This window comes from Falco punctatus (genome assembly GCF_963210335.1).
Source record: "Falco punctatus genome assembly, chromosome: 7".
NCBI lineage: Eukaryota > Metazoa > Chordata > Aves > Falconiformes > Falconidae > Falco > Falco punctatus.
In genome coordinates, this window is record NC_137587.1 from 27,649,815 (window position 1) to 27,668,746 (window position 18,932).

The 18,932-nt window shown below is 44.6% G+C and overlaps 1 protein-coding gene across 2 annotated transcripts; it reads left to right on the forward strand.

The window, feature by feature from the left end:
* The first annotated feature begins 2,375 nt into the window (after positions 1–2,375).
* On the forward strand, positions 2,376–17,809 carry ACCS (1-aminocyclopropane-1-carboxylate synthase homolog (inactive)). Of its 2 annotated transcripts, none has more exons than XM_080394243.1 (15): positions 2,376–3,250; positions 4,402–5,015; positions 6,533–6,592; positions 9,339–9,409; positions 9,956–10,025; positions 11,180–11,246; positions 11,711–11,808; positions 12,433–12,510; positions 13,530–13,630; positions 14,338–14,427; positions 15,396–15,441; positions 15,591–15,732; positions 16,327–16,469; positions 16,852–17,005; positions 17,226–17,809. In XM_080394243.1, the coding sequence occupies exons 1-15, from the start codon at positions 2,614–2,616 to the stop codon at positions 17,522–17,524; spliced, it is 2,670 nt and encodes an 889-aa protein (XP_080250369.1). In that variant the 5' UTR covers positions 2,376–2,613; the 3' UTR covers positions 17,525–17,809. The 2 variants fall into 2 exon arrangements, with proteins under 2 accessions (XP_080250369.1, XP_080250370.1); XM_080394244.1 differs by having other exon boundaries at positions 2,376–3,073.
* The last annotated feature ends 1,123 nt before the right edge of the window (positions 17,810–18,932 follow it).

The window sequence follows — 18,932 nt, forward strand, 5'->3', positions numbered from 1 at the left end:
CTCAGCAATATAACTGCATGTGATATGCTTGTTCTGTGCCATGCATGCCTGACATGATTGCAAGGCAAGCTCTTAATTTCATTTAAAAAATCAACTTTCCACTTGATGTGGCACAAAAAGGTAGAAACAACTGAACCATGAACAACAGTTCAAGATTTATTATTATTATTTTATATAATGAATCTAGGTTCCATCCCTGTTAATGCTTGTATTTTGAAAGAGTAGCTCTTCCCAAAGCCAGGGCATATGTTGAGTTACTTTTGAGAATTCTCTGCTGCTGCCTGGCTAAGTTATGGCCCCTCAGGTATAACAGGCTGCAGCCCGGCTCTCAGGCTTCTTTGAAAAGCTTTTTAAAAAGACTATGCCGTGCTGCCTTTAATCTATTTATATTTACTATTAAACTTCTGTCATCAATGGCTCTATTCATTGTTGCCTGGTCTTTGGGTACTCCACTCCAGTCAGTCTGAATGTCCTTATATAATTAAATCTGTATTTGTAAAACAGAGCGCACCGTTCCCATTAAAAACCCTAAGAAAGTAAAAGCACATCTTTCTTATGAGGGTATGGAAATACAAACTCTAGTTAAGCAGACCACAGAGGAAAAAATCCAACTATCTGATCATAAGTTATTAGGAAAGGTAGTATCATTTTTAAAGCTAAGTCTTGTCTTGTCCCTGCCCGCCCACCCCCCTCCCTTGACAGTATTCAAAGTATTTCACAAAGTATAATGAAGATCAAGATTTTCATTTCCATATCACAGACTGAGAAATGGAATCATAGAGGCCGTGAATGATTTATGAAAATCCAGAGGGAAGTTACTAAGAGTTGGATAAAAGCCCTCACAGTGCTATGATGAAGAAGAGCTTTTGATTTAAAAGGAGAATCGCAAACCTAGTGTGTGCTTCACAGCCCGTATGCTAGCTGGGAGAACCGTGATACAGGATACCGGCATGCTGTGGTTTTTTTCTGTTTTTCTCATAAATTACTGGGTTTTGTTCACACCCCCTGCGTTAGGGCTCAGTCCTTATCCTGCCAGGCTCCGGTCCAGACTGAAATTCTCAAGCGGATGGGCCACAGCGCAGCACGCACTGCCCTGCAGTGCAGTTTGAGGCCACCTTCACGGGTGATGCAGCAGGACAACTCCGAGAAGACTCGAGTTCTGCGATTAGAGATCCCTGTAGGGAATTTGACTTGGTCACGTAGAAGGAAAGTAAGAAATCCTGTATTTACTCTCTAGTCCGCCACCCCATTCAGGGATGTAGCAGAGGATGGGGTGTACTTGGAAGGATCTGAACCATTATAGGGAGTGGTAAGTCGAGGAGTGAACTGATACAATGTCTGGCGCCCTCGTACCGCTGCTTGCTAAACTCTCTGGGTATAGGAGGGAAGACAGCCAAATTTTACTGTGAGGGTGCTGAGGCACTGGCACAGGTTGGCCAGAGCAGCTGTGGGTGCCCCATCCCTGGCGGTGTTCAAGGCCAGGCTGGATGGGGCTTTGAGCAACCTGGTCTAGTGGCAGGTGTCCCTGCCCGTGGCCCGGGGGCCTGGAACTAGATGCTCTTTAAGGTCCCTGCCGACCCAGGCCGTTCTGATTCAATGAAACGGGACACACAAGCCCCTCGCTGGTGTGCAGGGACCCGCCGCCAAGCCTGCCCCAGTGACCCGGGGGGGCTGCCGGAGGCAGCCGCCGACACCGGCTGATACCGCACACCCCGCAGCTCCGGCCAGGCCGGGCCCGCGGCCCCGCCAGCGCACCGGACCGGGGCAGCAGCCTCGCGGGGCAGCGCGGCAGGGCTCTGCCTCTTCCCCGGCCGCCCCGGCCGCAGGGGGCGGCGCTGCCCCGCCAGCACAGCTCCCGGGGGCCCCGCCTGGCCCGGGGCCAGGCCCGGGGGGGCCGCGGGCGAGGCCGTGCCGAGCCGTGCCTGGCAGCGCCGGGCGGGCCAGCGGTGCCGGCGTGGCGGGGCGCCTCCCCCGGGCGGCGCGGGGCGGTGCCGCGCTGCCGTGTCGCCGGGGCGGGGCGGGGCGGGCGCCGCGCGGAGCCAGCGCGGCCCCGGCAGCGCGGGGAGCGCCTGGCACGGACTAAAGTTATCCCGGAATAAGGCTGCGCGCATGTGCGTCACCCCGGATGTGAACATGCCGGCCCGGCTCCGCGCTAGCTCGCTCCGCCCGGCTCCAGCGGATGGGCTAAGCCGCGCCGAGCCGTGCCGAGCCGCGCCGAGCCGTGCCGGCGGCCGTACAGCCCGCTAGGGGCTGGGGGGAGGCAGGGCCGCCCGGGCGCCCTCGAGGGCCAAGGTGCGAGAGCCCCCTCCCGGCGGGGGGCCCGGCCCCCCGGGCGGGGGCGGGGCGGGGGCCGGGGCAGGTGCGCCGCTCGGGCGGGGCCGGGCCGGGGCCGGCGGTAAGCGGGACCCCCGGCGCAGCCCGCCCCGCGCGCCCCCGCGGTGCCGCCGCCGCCGCCGCCTGCCCCTCCCCGGCGCCCCCGGCCCCCCTCGGCGCCCCTTCCCGCCGCTGGCCCGGCGGGGCTCGGCCCGGGGGGGGTGGGCCGCGCGGGGGCCGAGCCCCCGGCCCGCTGGCATCCCGCTCCGGCTCGCCCCGCCGCCCCGCGGCCGGGGAGCGATGGATTTTCGGGGGAAGAAGTACGAGCGCGGCAGTAACTGGTCGGACCCCGAGGTGGTGGAGCTGCTGCAGCTCTGGGCCGACGAGTCGGTGCAGGTGGAGCTGGAGAGCTGCTTGCGCAACCAGCACGTGTTCAACCGCATCGCCGAGGTGCTGCGGGAGAAGGGCATCCACCGGACGGGCGACCAGTGCCGGGAGAAGATCAAGAAGATGAAGCTGGAGTACCGGCGCATCAAGGACAACAGCAAGGCCCCGCGGGGTGGCCGGACGTGGAAGTTCTACGAGGTGATGGACCGGGTGCTGACCAGCCGGCCCGCCTTGGCCTACGGCTCCCTCAGCGGCAGCATGATGGCTCAGCAGGTGCTGCAGGGCAGCATGGTGGAGAGCTACCATCACCAGTTCACCTCCTCGGCCCTGCCCTTTGGACACTCCCAGCACCCTGAACTGATGGAAATCAAATGTGAGGAGGTGAACTCTGATGAGCACTGCTTGACCCCAGAGCCCCCACCATCCATGTCTTACCAGCAGGGCTCCCCTGAAGAACATGAGATGGAGAGAGCCTTCTTGGAGAGGGCCCAGAACGACTCTCCCATCTCCAGGGTGGAGATTCCCATTGAAACCAGTGTTTCACCTTCAGGTAGGGATAGCCTTTTACATTCCAGCATAAGGTTTCTGCCTGGTTTCCCAGAAAGAGAGATTTATTTTTTTTCTGGTGCAGAGATAGACACCTGGTTTTTGCACTGACGTTGGGATCCTTATTTTTCCACGTCCCAAAAAGCTTTAAAGTAGAAGGCTGGTATCTGCGTTCATAGTTGCCTGGCCATTCCCGAAACGTATCTCGCTTGCAGGGAAACAAAATCTAAAATTGATGTGCTAGGCTAAATAGCATGTACGAAATCCAAAGGACTGGCATATCTGCCATAAGATGGGATAGGCATTCGTGCTAGATTTCCACATATAATGCTGACAGTACTTACCTTACTGGAAAAAAAAAAAAAAGGAAAAATTGCATGCTTTTTGCTGTCATTTGAATATCACCAGGGCTGTCTGCGGTCCTCATGCTGAATTGTATCAGGAGACCCTCTTCTGCCATGGCTACACTATAAACCTGCAGGTGAAACTTTCCTTGCCTTCTTTTAAAATGTTTTCCAGATCTAATCTTTTAGGACACTCAACATTGAAGAATACTTGGGAATAACATTGCCTGGCTTTCTAAGCTAGTTGTTAGGTCTTGGGAAGAAGATGTGTTTGAAAGTCATTTGCAGAAACAGCGTATCTGTTCACAGGAGATGAGACACCGGCACTGAAAGAAGTTGGCCATTGCTTGGCTGCTAGGAAGGGTACGGTCTCAAAATCCCAGCAGTTTCAGACCAGTCTAGGATGGGCTGATGGAAGAGCACGGCGTGATGGGGAAGAAGAGAGACGATAACTAACCAGTGTGAGGTTAATGTCTGAGATTAGGAAGAAATGCTATGTCCTCTTTGCTGTGGTGGTTGCATAGTCCAGTGGAGGGAACTGACAATCATTCAGGTTTATTCAGAAGCTGGGTACAGGGCTGGAGCTGGCAGCATAATAGGGTGTCCAATCTGTGAAGTTAAAAACAAACTTCAAAAAAACCTCACAAACTTCAAGATGTACCTGACAGGTTTTTCTTCAGTTTTCCTGTAAAATCCTACAGTAGATCGAAGGATGTTTCCCAGGAAGAGCAGGGGAAGTCAGCAAAGCATGTCCATGCTGCTTTACTTTCTGCACGCTTAATTTTTCTTCCTTGCTTTTACATATTCACAGGTTTCAGTGAGCCCAGCATGGCAAACTCATCACGGATCCAGAACGTGGTTCCCCGGCCTGGCTTCTCTGCCTTGCATCGGCTGAGAAAAAAGCGGAAAGGCCAGCGCGTGAAGGACCCGCTCGATGATCTCTTGCTGAAGACCCTGACATCTCAGCGGGCCATGGAAGAGCGCTTTTTGCAGATGGAAGAACGCCGGTTTCAGCGAGATTTGGATGTGGAGGAGCGTCGGATGCAACTGGAGCAGCGCCGGTTTGAACTGGAGCGGGAGCATGAATTTCGCATGTTCAATGTCTTTGCTCAGATGCTCAGCATCTTAAAGCAGAGCCATAGCGGCTCGTCCTCCTCTGTTGTGATGCCTCGGGGCTTGGACTTCAGCCAGGCACTGTCCGAAATTGCAGGAATGGGAGGAGGAGGGGGCGACCTGCAAGAGATGAGATCTCGCTCGCTTACCGACAGGAGGGTTGACATGCATGGCTTCTGTAACGCCAGCGACTTCCAGAGAAGCCCCTACCTCTCTGCTCGTGGCAACATTGCCAACATTTTTCGTGGCTCCACTGAGGAAGGGTACAAAGCTTATCATGCTGACAAGTATGATGAAGACAAGAACCCCAATGTGAGTGTGAACCTCGGAGTGTTTTCCTGGCTTATCTTGCTAGGAAAAAACTTTCTTGGCCTATGTGTCAGCAAACCTCTAAAAGTGTGAGGTTTTTTTGATCTGACTAATACATGGCAAGTCAAGGTGTTTGAGGAAGAGAAATAAAAAGTAGCTTTTCAGATCATCTGTATAGAAAGATGAGCGCTCTGTTCAGCTCAGGTTCGCACTTCTGATTTCCCTATTAATAGAATATTAGGGGAAATAATAGCAGTAGGAGACCTTGAAAGATGTAAGAAATCTGCAGGAACAAACAGAGCTCCTGTTCTTCCTTTCACCTAATCACCTCTGTTGCCCACTGAAGAGCATCTCGGATTATCTGATTATATATGTTTATTGCAATGATGGGTGCAGGAGATACAACAACTAAGTAGTAGACTTTTTTTTTTATTATTGTTTTTAACTAACAGCCCTTTTTCTGCCTGTTTAGGCTCGGCTGCTCAGTTGTAAGCAGCTCATCACACCCCCTTGTGGCACAAAGGCAGAGTGTTAATATTTCATGGCAAATCATTACAGAGTAACAAGCATAGTAAATATAAAGAATGATTTATATGTGAATTACTTTGAAATAGATCTCACATTCAAGTACTGAATTACTTGAAACTTTTAAAATGTTTTATTATTAGCCCTGACTTCAGTCACGCCGTGTTGGGTGTGTATCTTAAAAACTAGGTTTTTAAGGTAGAAAAACACAAGGAAGTTTTTGATTCAGGGTGCGTTACGAGGTGAAAACTGCCTCTTCTACCAACTTCTGTCGATATAGGCGGTGACTTTTTAAACAAATACCTAAAATTGGACTTGTACTTTAGTAACATCATAAACGTGAAGTTGCTTAGATTTATTTTTGCATTTTTCAAAATTTATTTACCCAGCCTTTTCCAATTACGAAAATATGTTGGTAGATTTGACCTCTTCAAGATCTAATGTAGTGCTAAATAAGCAGGGCCAAATCCTAAACCTGGAACTTTTGAGTTGTCTCTTCAGTGGGGAAAATTTAGTGTTGTAACCAATTACGACTACATGTTTATGTGGTTTCTGAGCAAATCAGTGGAGTGGAATGGTAATGACTGATAAATGCTTTTAGATAAAGAAATGTATCCAAAACATTGTTTAAAACTGCTGCAGAAGGGTAAACCTCAGTTTTCTCAGAATTGTTTTAGGGTTTCTTTTGTAGTTAGATATATACCAGTGAGTGAATTCAAGATTAAGCTGAACATATTCTGTAAAGAAGTACAAACTGTTAGTACATATTCATTTACAGGCAGTTTATTGACTAAGAAGCTGAGTGCCTGGGTTAAATACGTAAACACGCACACATATATATGTGTCTTGAGTTACATATGGTGAAATTAATGTGAACTGTGTTTTGACTTTTCCCTGGTAAGCTTTTTGGAGGCAAGTTAGTGAAGTGATAGCTAAGGTGATGTAGGCATGTGTTTTTTTGTGTCTATAAAACAATAAATTACTTCTTTTTCTAGGGTATAATAAACTTCGGCACCAGTGAGAATAAACTCTGCTTTGACCTGATGTCTAAGCGGGTAAGTCCTATTCCAAAAAGAAATACTGAATTTGTTGTGTAGTTCCTCCCCAGTGCTTGTACTTCAGGGAGTTATTGCCATTGCTCAGGTTCCTCTGGTAAAGTTTTTCGTTGTGAATTTTTTATTTGTTGCAAGTCACCTTTGAATCCAGCTTTTTGTACATTTATTTATGTTATTTTTCCAGGAGGATAGGAACAAGGGTGTTTTTCTGTTCCTCTTTGTGACGAGTTTCCCTTTGGGGATGTACTTGGCTCAGAAAACCAAACGAAAACAAGATGCATTTTATTTTTTCCTGCTGACAGTACTTGATTTAATACAGAGGTTTTGAAATTAGTTTTGAACTGTATTTAATTTCAAGGATCTTCACATCTGTCTGTTATAAAGTCAAACAATTTGGACACCCAGTTCTCAGCTTACCCAAAATGTGCCCACGTGGCAGCAGTGAACAGTGGCAGCGCTTGAAATCTTCCAAAATCAGACTGAGCCAGCTGCTACCTGCTTAGTTTGTTCAGTTGCACCAGGAGAGGCATGAAACACATGGCACAACTCAAGAAGTAGAAAAGGTCAAAAGAAAACAAAAGAACTGTGCTGTAGACTGTGCTGTAGAGGAATGTTTCTGGACTTCCATTAAAAATCACTGCCCAGGTGCAGCCTGCGAGGTGGGCAGGTGGCAATTTCTCCTACCTGAAGTTGTCTGAGGGGAGGGAAGGTGGCTCAGGGTCGGACAGTCGGCCTCTGTGGTTTGAAGTTCATGGTTGTTCCCATTCCACCAATTCCCACCCTCAAAATGTTCCTTGTTTTATTTCTGCTTGCCACTCCACTGACTCGGGGGGATGCTACCCCACCACTCCGCCTTCCAGCTAAAAGAACAGGTAAGGCAGGGCTGCTGCCTGCACAAAAAAGGGTGCCTTCTAGTCTGTGTAGGTCGTACCTTCCGTCCTTTGCTGTCCTTTCCCCTTAAAACTAACACCAAGCCTGCAGTAAGTGGTGCAGAGAGAGATGGTAATCAGCTGCATCTTAATTAACCTTACTATGAAAATGAGTTAAGACTTTGTTGGCTATAGTGAGATGAGCCATTACCCTCGTGGCAACAAGCTGAACAGAGATACTGTTGCCAGTTATCGCAGCCTGGAGTTACAGTATGGCTTCATTGAATGCAGCACCAGCTGGGGTTGGAAGCAAATTATTTCTTGCTATTTGGGACAATGTTGCTTGTAACAGTACTTGCTGTTTCCACTGAATAAAGTAATTTATCAGATTTCTGTCGTCAACTTTTGACCCTTAAATTAGAGAATATTTTGTGGTGTGAGCTATCTTAGATGGCCTTCATTTCAGTTGGCCCATCTAGTTTCCTTAGCCCTTAATGCATTATCTTTAAGGGTTCTTCTCTTATTGCATAGCCATTTTTGGCAAAGTCTGCTGATATGTTTTGTGTTGCATTCTCTAGATAAGCTTAGGAGAGAGATCTAAGGAGGCACAATTCTGTGCTACATAGGCTTCAAGAACATCTACAGCTGAATAAAGGAACTTTAATCCTATAATATCAGGTTGTAATTCTGCATGGGATAAGGACAGTGTCTTTTAAACTCCAGAGCTTGGCACCAGTTATTAAAACACCAATACAGAATGTTGTGGTTTTATTTCTTTCAAACAAAAACTTTCACGCTGCATGTTGAATTTCCCTTCTCCCTTGCACTGTCACCTACTTGTTGTGTCCCCCCACCCTCACCTTTTTTAATATTAACTCATAGATTTTGTTGCCATTAAATATGTGGAAGGTACCATGTACATAATATTTGTTTATTCCCTTTTTGTTTGTGTAAAATGTCCTCTTCTCTCTGCCTTTGGCACTGCTGTGCTTTCCTTTGCAACTTCATAGAACTGGATTATGTGAAACCCTGATACTTACAACCTTGAAAATATTCAGATAAAAGCAGTGTGCATACTTTTATCTAAATATAAACATTATAAAGGGCTCTGCGGTCCAGGTGAATCTTGTCTTTGAGATCAGAATGAACTCCTAATAAGGAACAAAGTGCCTGCCCTGGGAAAGAATTATCAAGAAGATAATTTCATTTTTCTCCTGTCTTTTGAAAGCTCCTGTAATGCTTCAGTACTTACAAAATTTAGCAGAATTATAGATCTGAAGGAACTGTGGTAACTTGGAACTAAGACATAAATGAAAGCTAGAATTCATTAAAAAAATAATATACTGAAAGTTTATTAAAGAAAATATGTATCTGACTGTGATTCAAAATCTTTTCTATCTCTTTCTGACAGTCTAGTCCTGAGCTTTCACAGCTGGGACTTACTTTCCAGCTGAAAGCTGTTGTTCTCAGAGGTTGAGCAAAACATCCTTTGAAACTGTTTGGGTTGCTTCATTTGCTGAGAGAGTCTTCTGCAGATCTCTTGGTTGTGGGTATTGTGGGTATTGTGCGTATTGCCCGTTCTGCATCCTTTCTGTAGATCTCTGTACTGTGAAGTTTTGGCCGCAGTAACTTAGCAGAAGCTTGTACACTTCATATAATCTGAAGTTATCACTGATCAGTTTGCTGATCCTTTCTTCTCTAAGATGCATTAATTTTGATGGTCAGTGGCTTTCTCAATCCAGTTTTACAACTGTTGAAGTTGTGTGTGTATGTGTGTGTCTGTCTATGCAGGTATGTACCTGTACATGGATCGTGTCTACCTCCATGTTTCTGATATCAGTGATTGTGCTATTAATGGATCTTCTTGTTACTTTCAGCTGACACAGACCGATATGAATCTGATGGAGCCTCCACTTCTTCAGTATCCTGACTGGAAGGGACATATGTTGTAAGTCTTCTCTTTTCTCTAACGCTTCTCTGTTTGACTGGTTGTTTGATAAGCAGAATGGATTCATACAAACCACTTCTGCTACACTCACTAGTTAAAACTTTTCTAGGTCACTTAATCATCTTTTTCTCTGCAAAACTGTAAATTAGCTGCCCAACAAGTTCATCCAGTTAAAAATCCTTTTATGTGAAAGAAGATGCAAATTTACTAAAGCAAACACAGTTTTAAAAGCACAGTGTACATTAACAAATTGGGTAACTCCAAAGAGTTCTTTGAAACATAGTGGACACTTGGGGACTTTAATCTTTCTCTTCTGTGCCTCGATGGAAGCTCATCAGAAATGTATGCACCATTATAGGCATTATCCATGATGCCTCTGCCATGTATAAAAGCCATGTCTGTGGCATGGGCCTGAGCTATTCTGTTTTCTAGCTATTTTCGCCAGACTACTGTGCCCTGGCTTTATTTTCCTAAGATGTGGACCTGGGGAAGCCCAGCCTCTTGGAGAATAAGCTGAATCAATATTTGCTTTTGTGTCTTTCTCAGTTTACGGGAGGAAGTGGCTCGATTTTTGACCTATTACTGCAAGGCCCCTGCACCTCTTAAGGCAGAAAATGTGGGTAACCCACTTTCCATTGATGTCTGTTCTAATGTATTGCCATTTGTTGTCAAACAGTTTCATCTTTTTTTTAAACAAATTATTTGGTAAGATGACAGCCTTTTATCATGTAAATGAGATTGATTCATAGCCATTTCAGTAGCTTTTGATGCACACTTCAGCCAAAACACTTTGGGTCTACTGTATGTTTGTTCCATGCTTTTGTGTGCCAACTCCTCATGCCAGTGCTCTCAGTGGGGCTTTATGTTTTCATTTCCTTATTCAGCTCTGGGACCTACTGTGCCTGTATCCCTCAGCCTTGACAAAGTATGCCCACTGTTCCAGTTGAGTTTAATTTCATCCTGTTCCACTCTTAGACCTCAGGACAAAAATCTGTAACTGAGCCTAGAGTAGTTTTAGCCTGTAAAAACAGACCTTTTCAAACTTTGTGGCAGTGTTGTAAGGAAGGCATCGAGACCTGAGTCTCTGCAGGACTTGCTTCCTTGGGAGGGATGGAAGCTAGGCTGGCTCAGATGCCTGAGGAGATCAGGGACTCCTGCCTCTGCTGAGTGCTAAAGGCAGCAGGAGCTGGTGCAGCCAGTGCATTTTTGGCTACAGTAATTCAACAGAAGCCCATACTGTGTGTCAACTGAAGTTACTACTGATCAGTTTGGTGATTCCTGCTTTTCCAAGGCAGCACGTTCTGCGTGATACTGTGAGTGAAACTCATGGGACCTGTGAGCATCTGTCTTCTAGAAGCCAGGAGTCAAACCTGCTCCTGTATGAGAGTGGTTTCCGCTTTTGCACAGATTTGGCAGGAGGTTGGAGCTGCTGTTACCACAGAGAGATGATAACATGTATTAGCTGATGAAAAGTAGTTTGCTTTTCTAGCAGTTCATAACTACTCCCCAATTTTTTCCCTACTTAAAGCCTACTTTTTTTTCTAAATTGCATATTAGAATCAAGACAGCACTGGAACAAAGTGTCTCTGAAGCAAAGAACAGAATTTAAATTGTTTCTGGTAGAAGTGGAATTTCAGCAGGAAAATTCTGGGAACACCTGTGCTAGAGAACCGGGGAGAAAATACATTTCAGTGATATGGTCAGAAATTATTATATAGTGTTGTCTTTCTATGGACAGATTTATCACTAGCCTCTCTCTTTCTTCTGTAGGTGATTGTTTTAAATGGCTGTGGCTCTTTATTTTCTGCGTTAGCTACAGTCCTTTGTGATCCAGGGGGTAAGTGGATGGTTGGGAGATTTTTTTAATGTTTATTTTTGCTGGGAAATAATGTGTTGCTCTGTTTAAATATTGTTTGACAGAAGTGAAGTAGTGGAATTGGCACTGGCCTGCTGCAAAGTTCTTGTTTTCTGCAAGATTGTGCTGTGAAATTCATCATGTCTGTGGTCTGCAGACGTCATGCACTCAACACTTGGTGTCTTGTCCTGTCTGTCTTCACTGTTTTCATGGTGTCTTGTTTTAGTTTGTTAGGCTAAATGTGGGCTATGCTCATGTTTACCTAGGTTCTTGCAGAAGATTAAAGAATTAACGGAAAAATAAAGTGGAGGAAAAGGCAGTAACATTACAGTGTTTTCCTCTGAAATGAGGCAGAGCTGTAAAAAAGCTTTCATGTTTAGCTGAAGTACATTAGAAGAGCAAGGCCTGTGACCTTTTGATAACCAGTTTTGTTTTCTCGGTTCCAGAAGCTGTTCTGATTGCTACTCCCTTTTATGGTGGTATTACCCAGAGCGTCTTTCTCTATGGTAATGTCAAGCTGGTGTACGCGTATTTAGATAGTAAGGTAAGATCTGAGGGAAGGAAATACCAACCTCTGTAGTTAAAAAATAATTGACAGTGGGAAAGTGCCGAGCTTTGGGAACCTTTGAAAGCAGTCCTCAGAACATGGATAGGCTGCAGCCTGTGGACATTTTTCCAATATATATTGGAGATATATAGATAGATAGATAGATAATATAAATAAAATACAAAAACTGGGCATATAATTTGTAAGAAGGTTGTTCAAGACTGTAAATCTGGATTCCAGTCTTGTCCTTTTCTTGTATCTTACTCCCAGTAATGGCTCTTGAGAGGAAAAAAAATGGCCGTTTTGAGCCTTGGAGACAGAAGTATATACTGTCCTACTAAAGATGGTCCCAGGGTGGAAGAGCAGATGGAGATCTTGCATTGTTTTATTTATTCAAGGATAACCAGAGTATTCTGTGTGTATGTGGCCAGCCTGTGATGAATATTTCTTTGATATTATTTATTTAATTATTCTCTCTGTAGTATAAAGGTTAAGAAGATGGTTTCTTTGTCGTTGTTGTGGCATTTTTATTTTCTTTTGGGGAACATTTCTCAGGCGATTGGCTCAAGGCAGACTCTATTGAAATAACTTGGCCTTTTTTATCTTTGTGATGTCTTCCAGATTACTGGAACAAGCACTCGGCCTTTTCAGCTTACAGTGGAAAAACTGGAAAAAGCCTTACAGGATGCCCGGGCAGAGGTGAGTCTAGCTGAGCTTCACATTACCATTAAGTCTACAATATGTTTGAGACAGCATATTCCAGAAGTGGCCTGAAGATCAAAACATTTTCAAATTCTAGCACCTGGCTTTCCAGTTGTCCTTGTAGACCACCTGAGATTACGCTACTTGCGAACTCAGGGGCAGGCTTAGGGGGAGTCCCCGGTGTTGTGTCTGTCCAGTCCAGGTTTTTTTTTCCAGCAGAAAAGATAAACCAGGAGTACCAGACCATTCACAAATCACTGGAACCTGTTCATATCACAAGAAAAATGCACCTGGGCATGCACTAAAAAGTAGAGACTACCCAGGTCTTCTCCTTCATGAAGGCCAGCTGAGTAACTCCAGAGCTTACTGCTCTATGCGGTTAAATCCACTAAGAACACCGAGAATTTTTGCAGGAGGGAGAGAGGTGCAAATCTCAAGGATAAATGCAGATGAGTATCACCTTTCTGAAGAGTTAGTCTGTACATTTGGATGTTGTCCTAAGCACTATATATGTTTAGCTGCATCTTAGATCATTACTGGCTCTGACATCTCCAGTCAAGTGTACTCTAAATGAGAACAGTTTACATCCACATAGTTCAAATTCCTATCTTTCTTCCCTCATTTATGGCCAATCTTCAGTACTTTGTTACTTCCCAATTACTGATATCGCTCGGAGAAAGTTCTTTTCTATGCTGAGAATGCATGAGAGCATCTTTCTCATTAATTGTTTGACCAGATGGCAATGGTTGTGGCAGACTCCCTCTTTTCAAAATCATAGATTCATTCTATGTTTTCTTCATTCACTTTGCAAGTGATATAGTTGTAAAAAAACAAAACCAAAAACAAATCTTAATTTGTGGCTAGAAATTTTCTCATTCAAATGTAACCTTTGAGGTAAAAAGTCATGGTGGAAGCTTGAGAGAAATCTTGTGTCACACTCGCTGCTCAAGTAGAGGGACTGAAAATTTATCCCATGGCTGGTGCTGTTTTAATACTGCATTATTTGTGTTCTACAGGGTGTGACTGTAAGGGCCTTAATTCTTCTGAATCCCCAAAATCCCCTTGGGGACATCTACTCCTTGTCAGAGCTACGGGATTACCTGGAATTTGCTAAAAGGTATGTCAGTTTGGAAGACCGAGGCATCCTGAGTTGGGTATGGCTATCAGAATCTGGTGGACTACTTGCTGTCCCTATATTGATCTGTGAATATCTTTGAAGTCAGGCAAACAGTCTATTCTTCACACACAGTGGTGGGCTTAAGAGAGGAGAGGGGAGTTTTGGGGGCCAGCAAACATGGACCATGCAGTCATCTGGAGTGGCAAAGTAATTTGCATCAAGGGATGCAAGTTTTATTTGTTGGTAGTCTTAGCAAACACTATGGTGCTGTGCTTCTCTGGTAGGAAGCAGAGTTCCTTTCCTTTCAGTTTCTCTGTATGTGCAAAGACAAAGAAATATATGAATATGGGTTCCCAGCTTCATCATGGATCACAGGTACTCTCTGAGATTCAGAATCTGTGAGATTCTCGGTGGACGATGATACAACTTACTCTAGACAGGTAGTACATACAGCAATTAGTTTTCACTAGTGCATTGGAAATGACTGAAGTTTTGTCTCATTATATGGTTGCAGTGGGTTGACAGGTGGATATATCTCAAATCACTTCAATGTACACATAATAGACCTGAATTGTGAAAAAAAATGCTTCTGTAAAATTTGGTGTCCCTCTTCTTTGTATAAAGCAAGTCTTTGCAGGCCTGAATTTATCACTGCTTCTAACCCAGAAGCAACTTTCTTTTGTAATCTCCATTTTGTCCTTTTGCAGACATGAATTGCATGTGATAGTAGATGAGATCTACATGCTGTCAGTTTTTGATGAATCAGCCACGTTTCACAGTGTCCTAGGCATGGACAGGTAAAATCAGCTCCTACTTCCCTGGTCATCTTCCAGTGACAGTTCAACACGATGCCGTGCTGTGAACTTGTGGCTGGAAGTTAAGTCATGAGCAAGCAAATTCTGAATCTGCCTTATGCCAATTTCTTTTTTTTTTTTTTGTAATTTCGGAATGGCAAATGCATTTTGTTAAGTGCAATCTAGCAAGTGAAAAATGGTAGGTAGTTTCTGTTGTGGCACACTTTTCAATGTGTGCTTCAGTTTTTGCTTGTGACAGTCCCCAAAACTGAAAACGGATGTTTCATTTGTTGAGAGTGGGCTTTTCTTCCTACCTAAACATTATTACCTCTTTCCATGTCTCTCTTGATGCCTGTAAAGACTTCCTGTTGCTGTTTGTTTTCTGTTTTTTTCATATAGTAGTCACGGATCATAGTGTTATTATGGACTGGAGAACAGGTTTTATTAGGTATCAATTTAATGAGATGAGAAAAACTTTTCAAATCTCACCTTTTAAAAATATGGTGGGCTTTATTTTTCAAATTTCTAGTTTTCACCAGTGGTGCTATCTTTATTTTTGTGCTCAATTGCAAGGAAATAAAATACACTTGGTTAAGTGTTAGCTCAGTGTTTCTGGGCTTGGATGTAAAAGAAAATTACTTTTAATTCTTGGCAAATACATTGGCGCAGGCTTGATTTCTAGCATTATATGTACAAGCTTCATAGGTGCAGGAAATCTGTGCATGAGATATAGCACTTGCAAGTATCCGTGTATCTGAAATACTTTAAAATTGTGTCTAAAACTAGTTCCAGGGAGTTCCTAGGTTCTAAAATTAGGTTGGATTTGAATTTTCCCTACTTGACTGATGTTCCATGCTGCACTGTCTGTCATTGTGTAATGCTGCCTCTCTGTTTCTGCAATGCTGCACTGGTGATCCAAAAGCTTCAGCACCTATGACACTAACTGCCCATCTGCATCCTTCTACATACAGATTGCCTGATCCACAGCGGACCCATGTGATGTGGGGAATAAGCAAGGTGAGTGCTGGTTGCCATCGTGCTGTGCCGCCTTGGCTGGTAGGGTTGGCCTGGTGTCCTCAGGTTCCTCGTGCTGGAAAGAACAAGGCAGTAGTAATAGGATCCTGGTCTTCCTGTGTAATAAAGTAGTTTTTCTGTGTCTTCTGCAGGATTTTGCTGTCTCTGGGATTCGCTTTGGTACTTTGTATACAGAGAACCAAGATGTCGCTAATGCAGTGGCTTCTTTGTGTTACTTCCACGGGGTTTGCGGACCTGTCCAGCACAAGGTTGCACAGCTGCTCAGAGACAGAGGTGAATCAGTAACTCCGTGTACGATCATCTGCTGTTGTGTGTGTCTTAGTACCTGGAGGGTCCCCTCCCCTTACTTTCCCAAGTGGTCTCCTGTTTGTACAGCTTAATTGACAGTCTTCTGTAACCCTGAAGCTGCCCATGTAACATAAGGCTGACAGTTCTACAGACAAGGACCATTTCTGCAGAGCTCCTAATCAGCAGAATTAGAGGAACAGCTTTGAAGAAGTGTGATAGCTCTTTGTATAGACATAGCCAGAGTTATGTAGAACCAGCAGAGCGGAAACAAAGAATACAGGCTTGTGGGATGAGGGAAATGGAACTGGATTTCTAGGGAGTGCTAACAGTCCACAGCAACTAAGAGCTATGAACATAGGGAAACTTTCTCAGGAAGGTCAAGAAGATATTCTTCTGCACAGACATGAAACTGCTAAATAGGTTTTGCCCCTCTTTTTGCTATTTGAAGAAACAGAAAACAAAAAAAGGTGGTGAAGGGTGAAACAAAAAGGCACTGTGAGTTTTTGGAAACCTGAACAGACCTGAATTCTTTCTCAGTTCATGATTATTTTTTTTTTTTTATGTTCTCCTCCTGGTCAGACTGGATCAACCAGGTGTACCTGAGGGCCAATCATGCCCGCCTAAAAGCTGCTCATACGTATGTGACAGATGAACTGAAGACACTCGGGGTTCCATTTCTCAACCGCAATGCAGGCTTCTTTGTCTGGATTGATTTCCGAAAGGTTGGTAGTCTTAGGAAGGGAGGCTTCTCCTGGGATGAGGGCAGGCACGTGGTGCAGCTGCATCTAGAGGAAAGTTTAATACTGTGATAAGCATTTTGTTTTAACAAATCTGTTGTCTGATGAGCAGAGGGAAGGGCTGCCTGGTATTTCTGTCCATTCTTTTCCTTTCATCTGTCTGTGCATTTCCCTCCTTGCAGGAATCTTACTGCTCTCAAGCTACTTTCCTCCCCATTTCTTCCTTTATATCACAACTGCCTTACTTCAGAGGTAAAAGGTGTCTCCCCTGGCCTTTGCAGACCTCATGGGAATCAGAAATTCATGAGGATCTCAGTGATTTAGCCTATATGTTACTAACCTCTGGCCCTTCTGCTGACTCTCCTAGTACCTTAGGACAGGCACATTTGAGGAAGAGATGCTGCTCTGGAGGCGTTTTCTGGATAACAAGGTCCTCCTGTCCTGTGGTAAAGCTTTTGAATGCAGTGAACCTGGATGGTTCCGCATCATCTTTGCTGACAAGACCCACCGGCTGCAGTTAGGTGAGTAATGTTTTCTTCTCTTTTTCATCCCACCAGAATTTCTGCAGCACCCTTTCCTCCTCTCCTTAATCCTAAACTAACCCTATTACTATTATCCTCGTCTTCCCTGTTTTTCTCCCCCTTTACTTCCATCCTCCAAATTTTTCTGGATCTGATAGATTTGGGGACACTTCTGGCTTAAACTAATCCACTAGAGTTTCTCCTCCTTATACCATTGCAGGTATGCAACGGATCCGCAAGGTTTTGGAAGAGCGGGAGCAGGAGATACTGGCTGAGGAGAAGGAGCAGCCTTGTCAGTCAGATCAGGACGGTAAAGCAGATAGCACAGATGAAGTCATTTTTGTGTCCCGCCACCAGGAACCTACCTGTGCCAGTAGCTCCAACCTTGGTGACCTCATTGGCCTCCTGCAGCAACAGATGCGTTCATCTGACTGGCTACAGAAAAATACAGCCGAACAGTTTGCACAGGGAAAGCCAGAGATCTATGACGTATTCAGCAAACTGGTGGGGAAGCAGTAGGGGTCAGTGTGCCTTCAGGGGACTTCCTGAACAGTGACTGACCTGCCCCTAACAGCTCAGCAGTGACTTCCAGCAAATTATATATTTTATGTATAGGAAGAAAATCACTTTGTAAAACTCCTCCTCTCCCCCCTGTTTGAGATCTCTAATTTGTATTATATAGGTGCATTCCTTGGATTGGGGTGAGGGTAGGGAATGGGGGGAGTCTTGTTCACCTGCTGCCCCCTGTCCTGCGACATCATTGTATTTTGTATTTCATTTCTAATGAATATGCATTTAACTCTCTTATAAGGTCCTGTGGTGTCATTTTTTATGCTGCTTATGTCACTCTTTCCAAGAAGATGGAGACTTGAGATTGCTAAAATGGGTAAAGTTTCCCTTTTCCTGAATGATAATCAGATGTAACTGATAGCAGATGACTGCTTTCACAAACAGGTATTTTTGGGAGATAGAACCTGGTGTCAGCCCTAACTTAGCCTTGGCTGGCTAAGGGTAAATAAGCATGTGCACAGGTTCACCTGCACGGGTGAGGCTCTTAAGATCATGGTCATCTAGTCTGAGTTCTGTAAAGCTTTTCATTTTGAGTTGGTTTCCAGTGTAACCTCAGATCAGATAGTATCTTGGTTGGTGAAATGCCCATTTTTGTTTCTATCCTTCTTTTATGTATTCATAGAAATAAGCAGCATCCATTGGCCTTTTGGCACAGCATCCACAAAAGGGTTAAGAATGGAGAGGCAACTGAAAGTATATGTGCTTTCTGCAGCCTTCCTATCCCTGGAAGTCCATCCCTTCTAGTTAGCAGTGAGCTATATTGGCAGGACAATGCAGAGAATGCTACTTCTTCCATTGTGCTGGGTGTACCTACTTTAAGGCCACAGGTTTCCAAGGTGGCACCTTCTACCATTTCCAGGGTAATTAGGACAATTTTTTAGCTACGTTTGTCAATTTACAGGGTAATCTTTTGACTAAATAGTGTTCTTCAGTCTCCTTTCCTTCCTCTTTTCTGTTTTAAGAGACACTTTTTCATGTATGATGGTGATAAAAGTGTTTCAGTTGGAAAGCTTCTTTCACAGATACATAGCCCTTTAATTTCTGGTACTATAAAATTTTTGGTTTCTTAAAGGAGTGTAAGCTGCTTTTTATGCATACATATTAATCCAGAGTTCAAGGAAATTGCCCATGAAAACTGAATGGAAGTGCACCTTTCTCCTCCTGTCATTTGTTCTAGTAGTCATCAAGTTTCATCCTGGTGGCGTTACGGAATCTGTTTATATAATGAGTTAGGTGCAAGACAAAATTTAGACTAAAGTCTGTGCTGTCAAAGCAGTTGGAATTTGCTGATCACAAGTGAAGAACTGTCTTCTAGTCTTCTGATCAAGCCTCCAGTATGAGATTGGAAAGGCAGGAA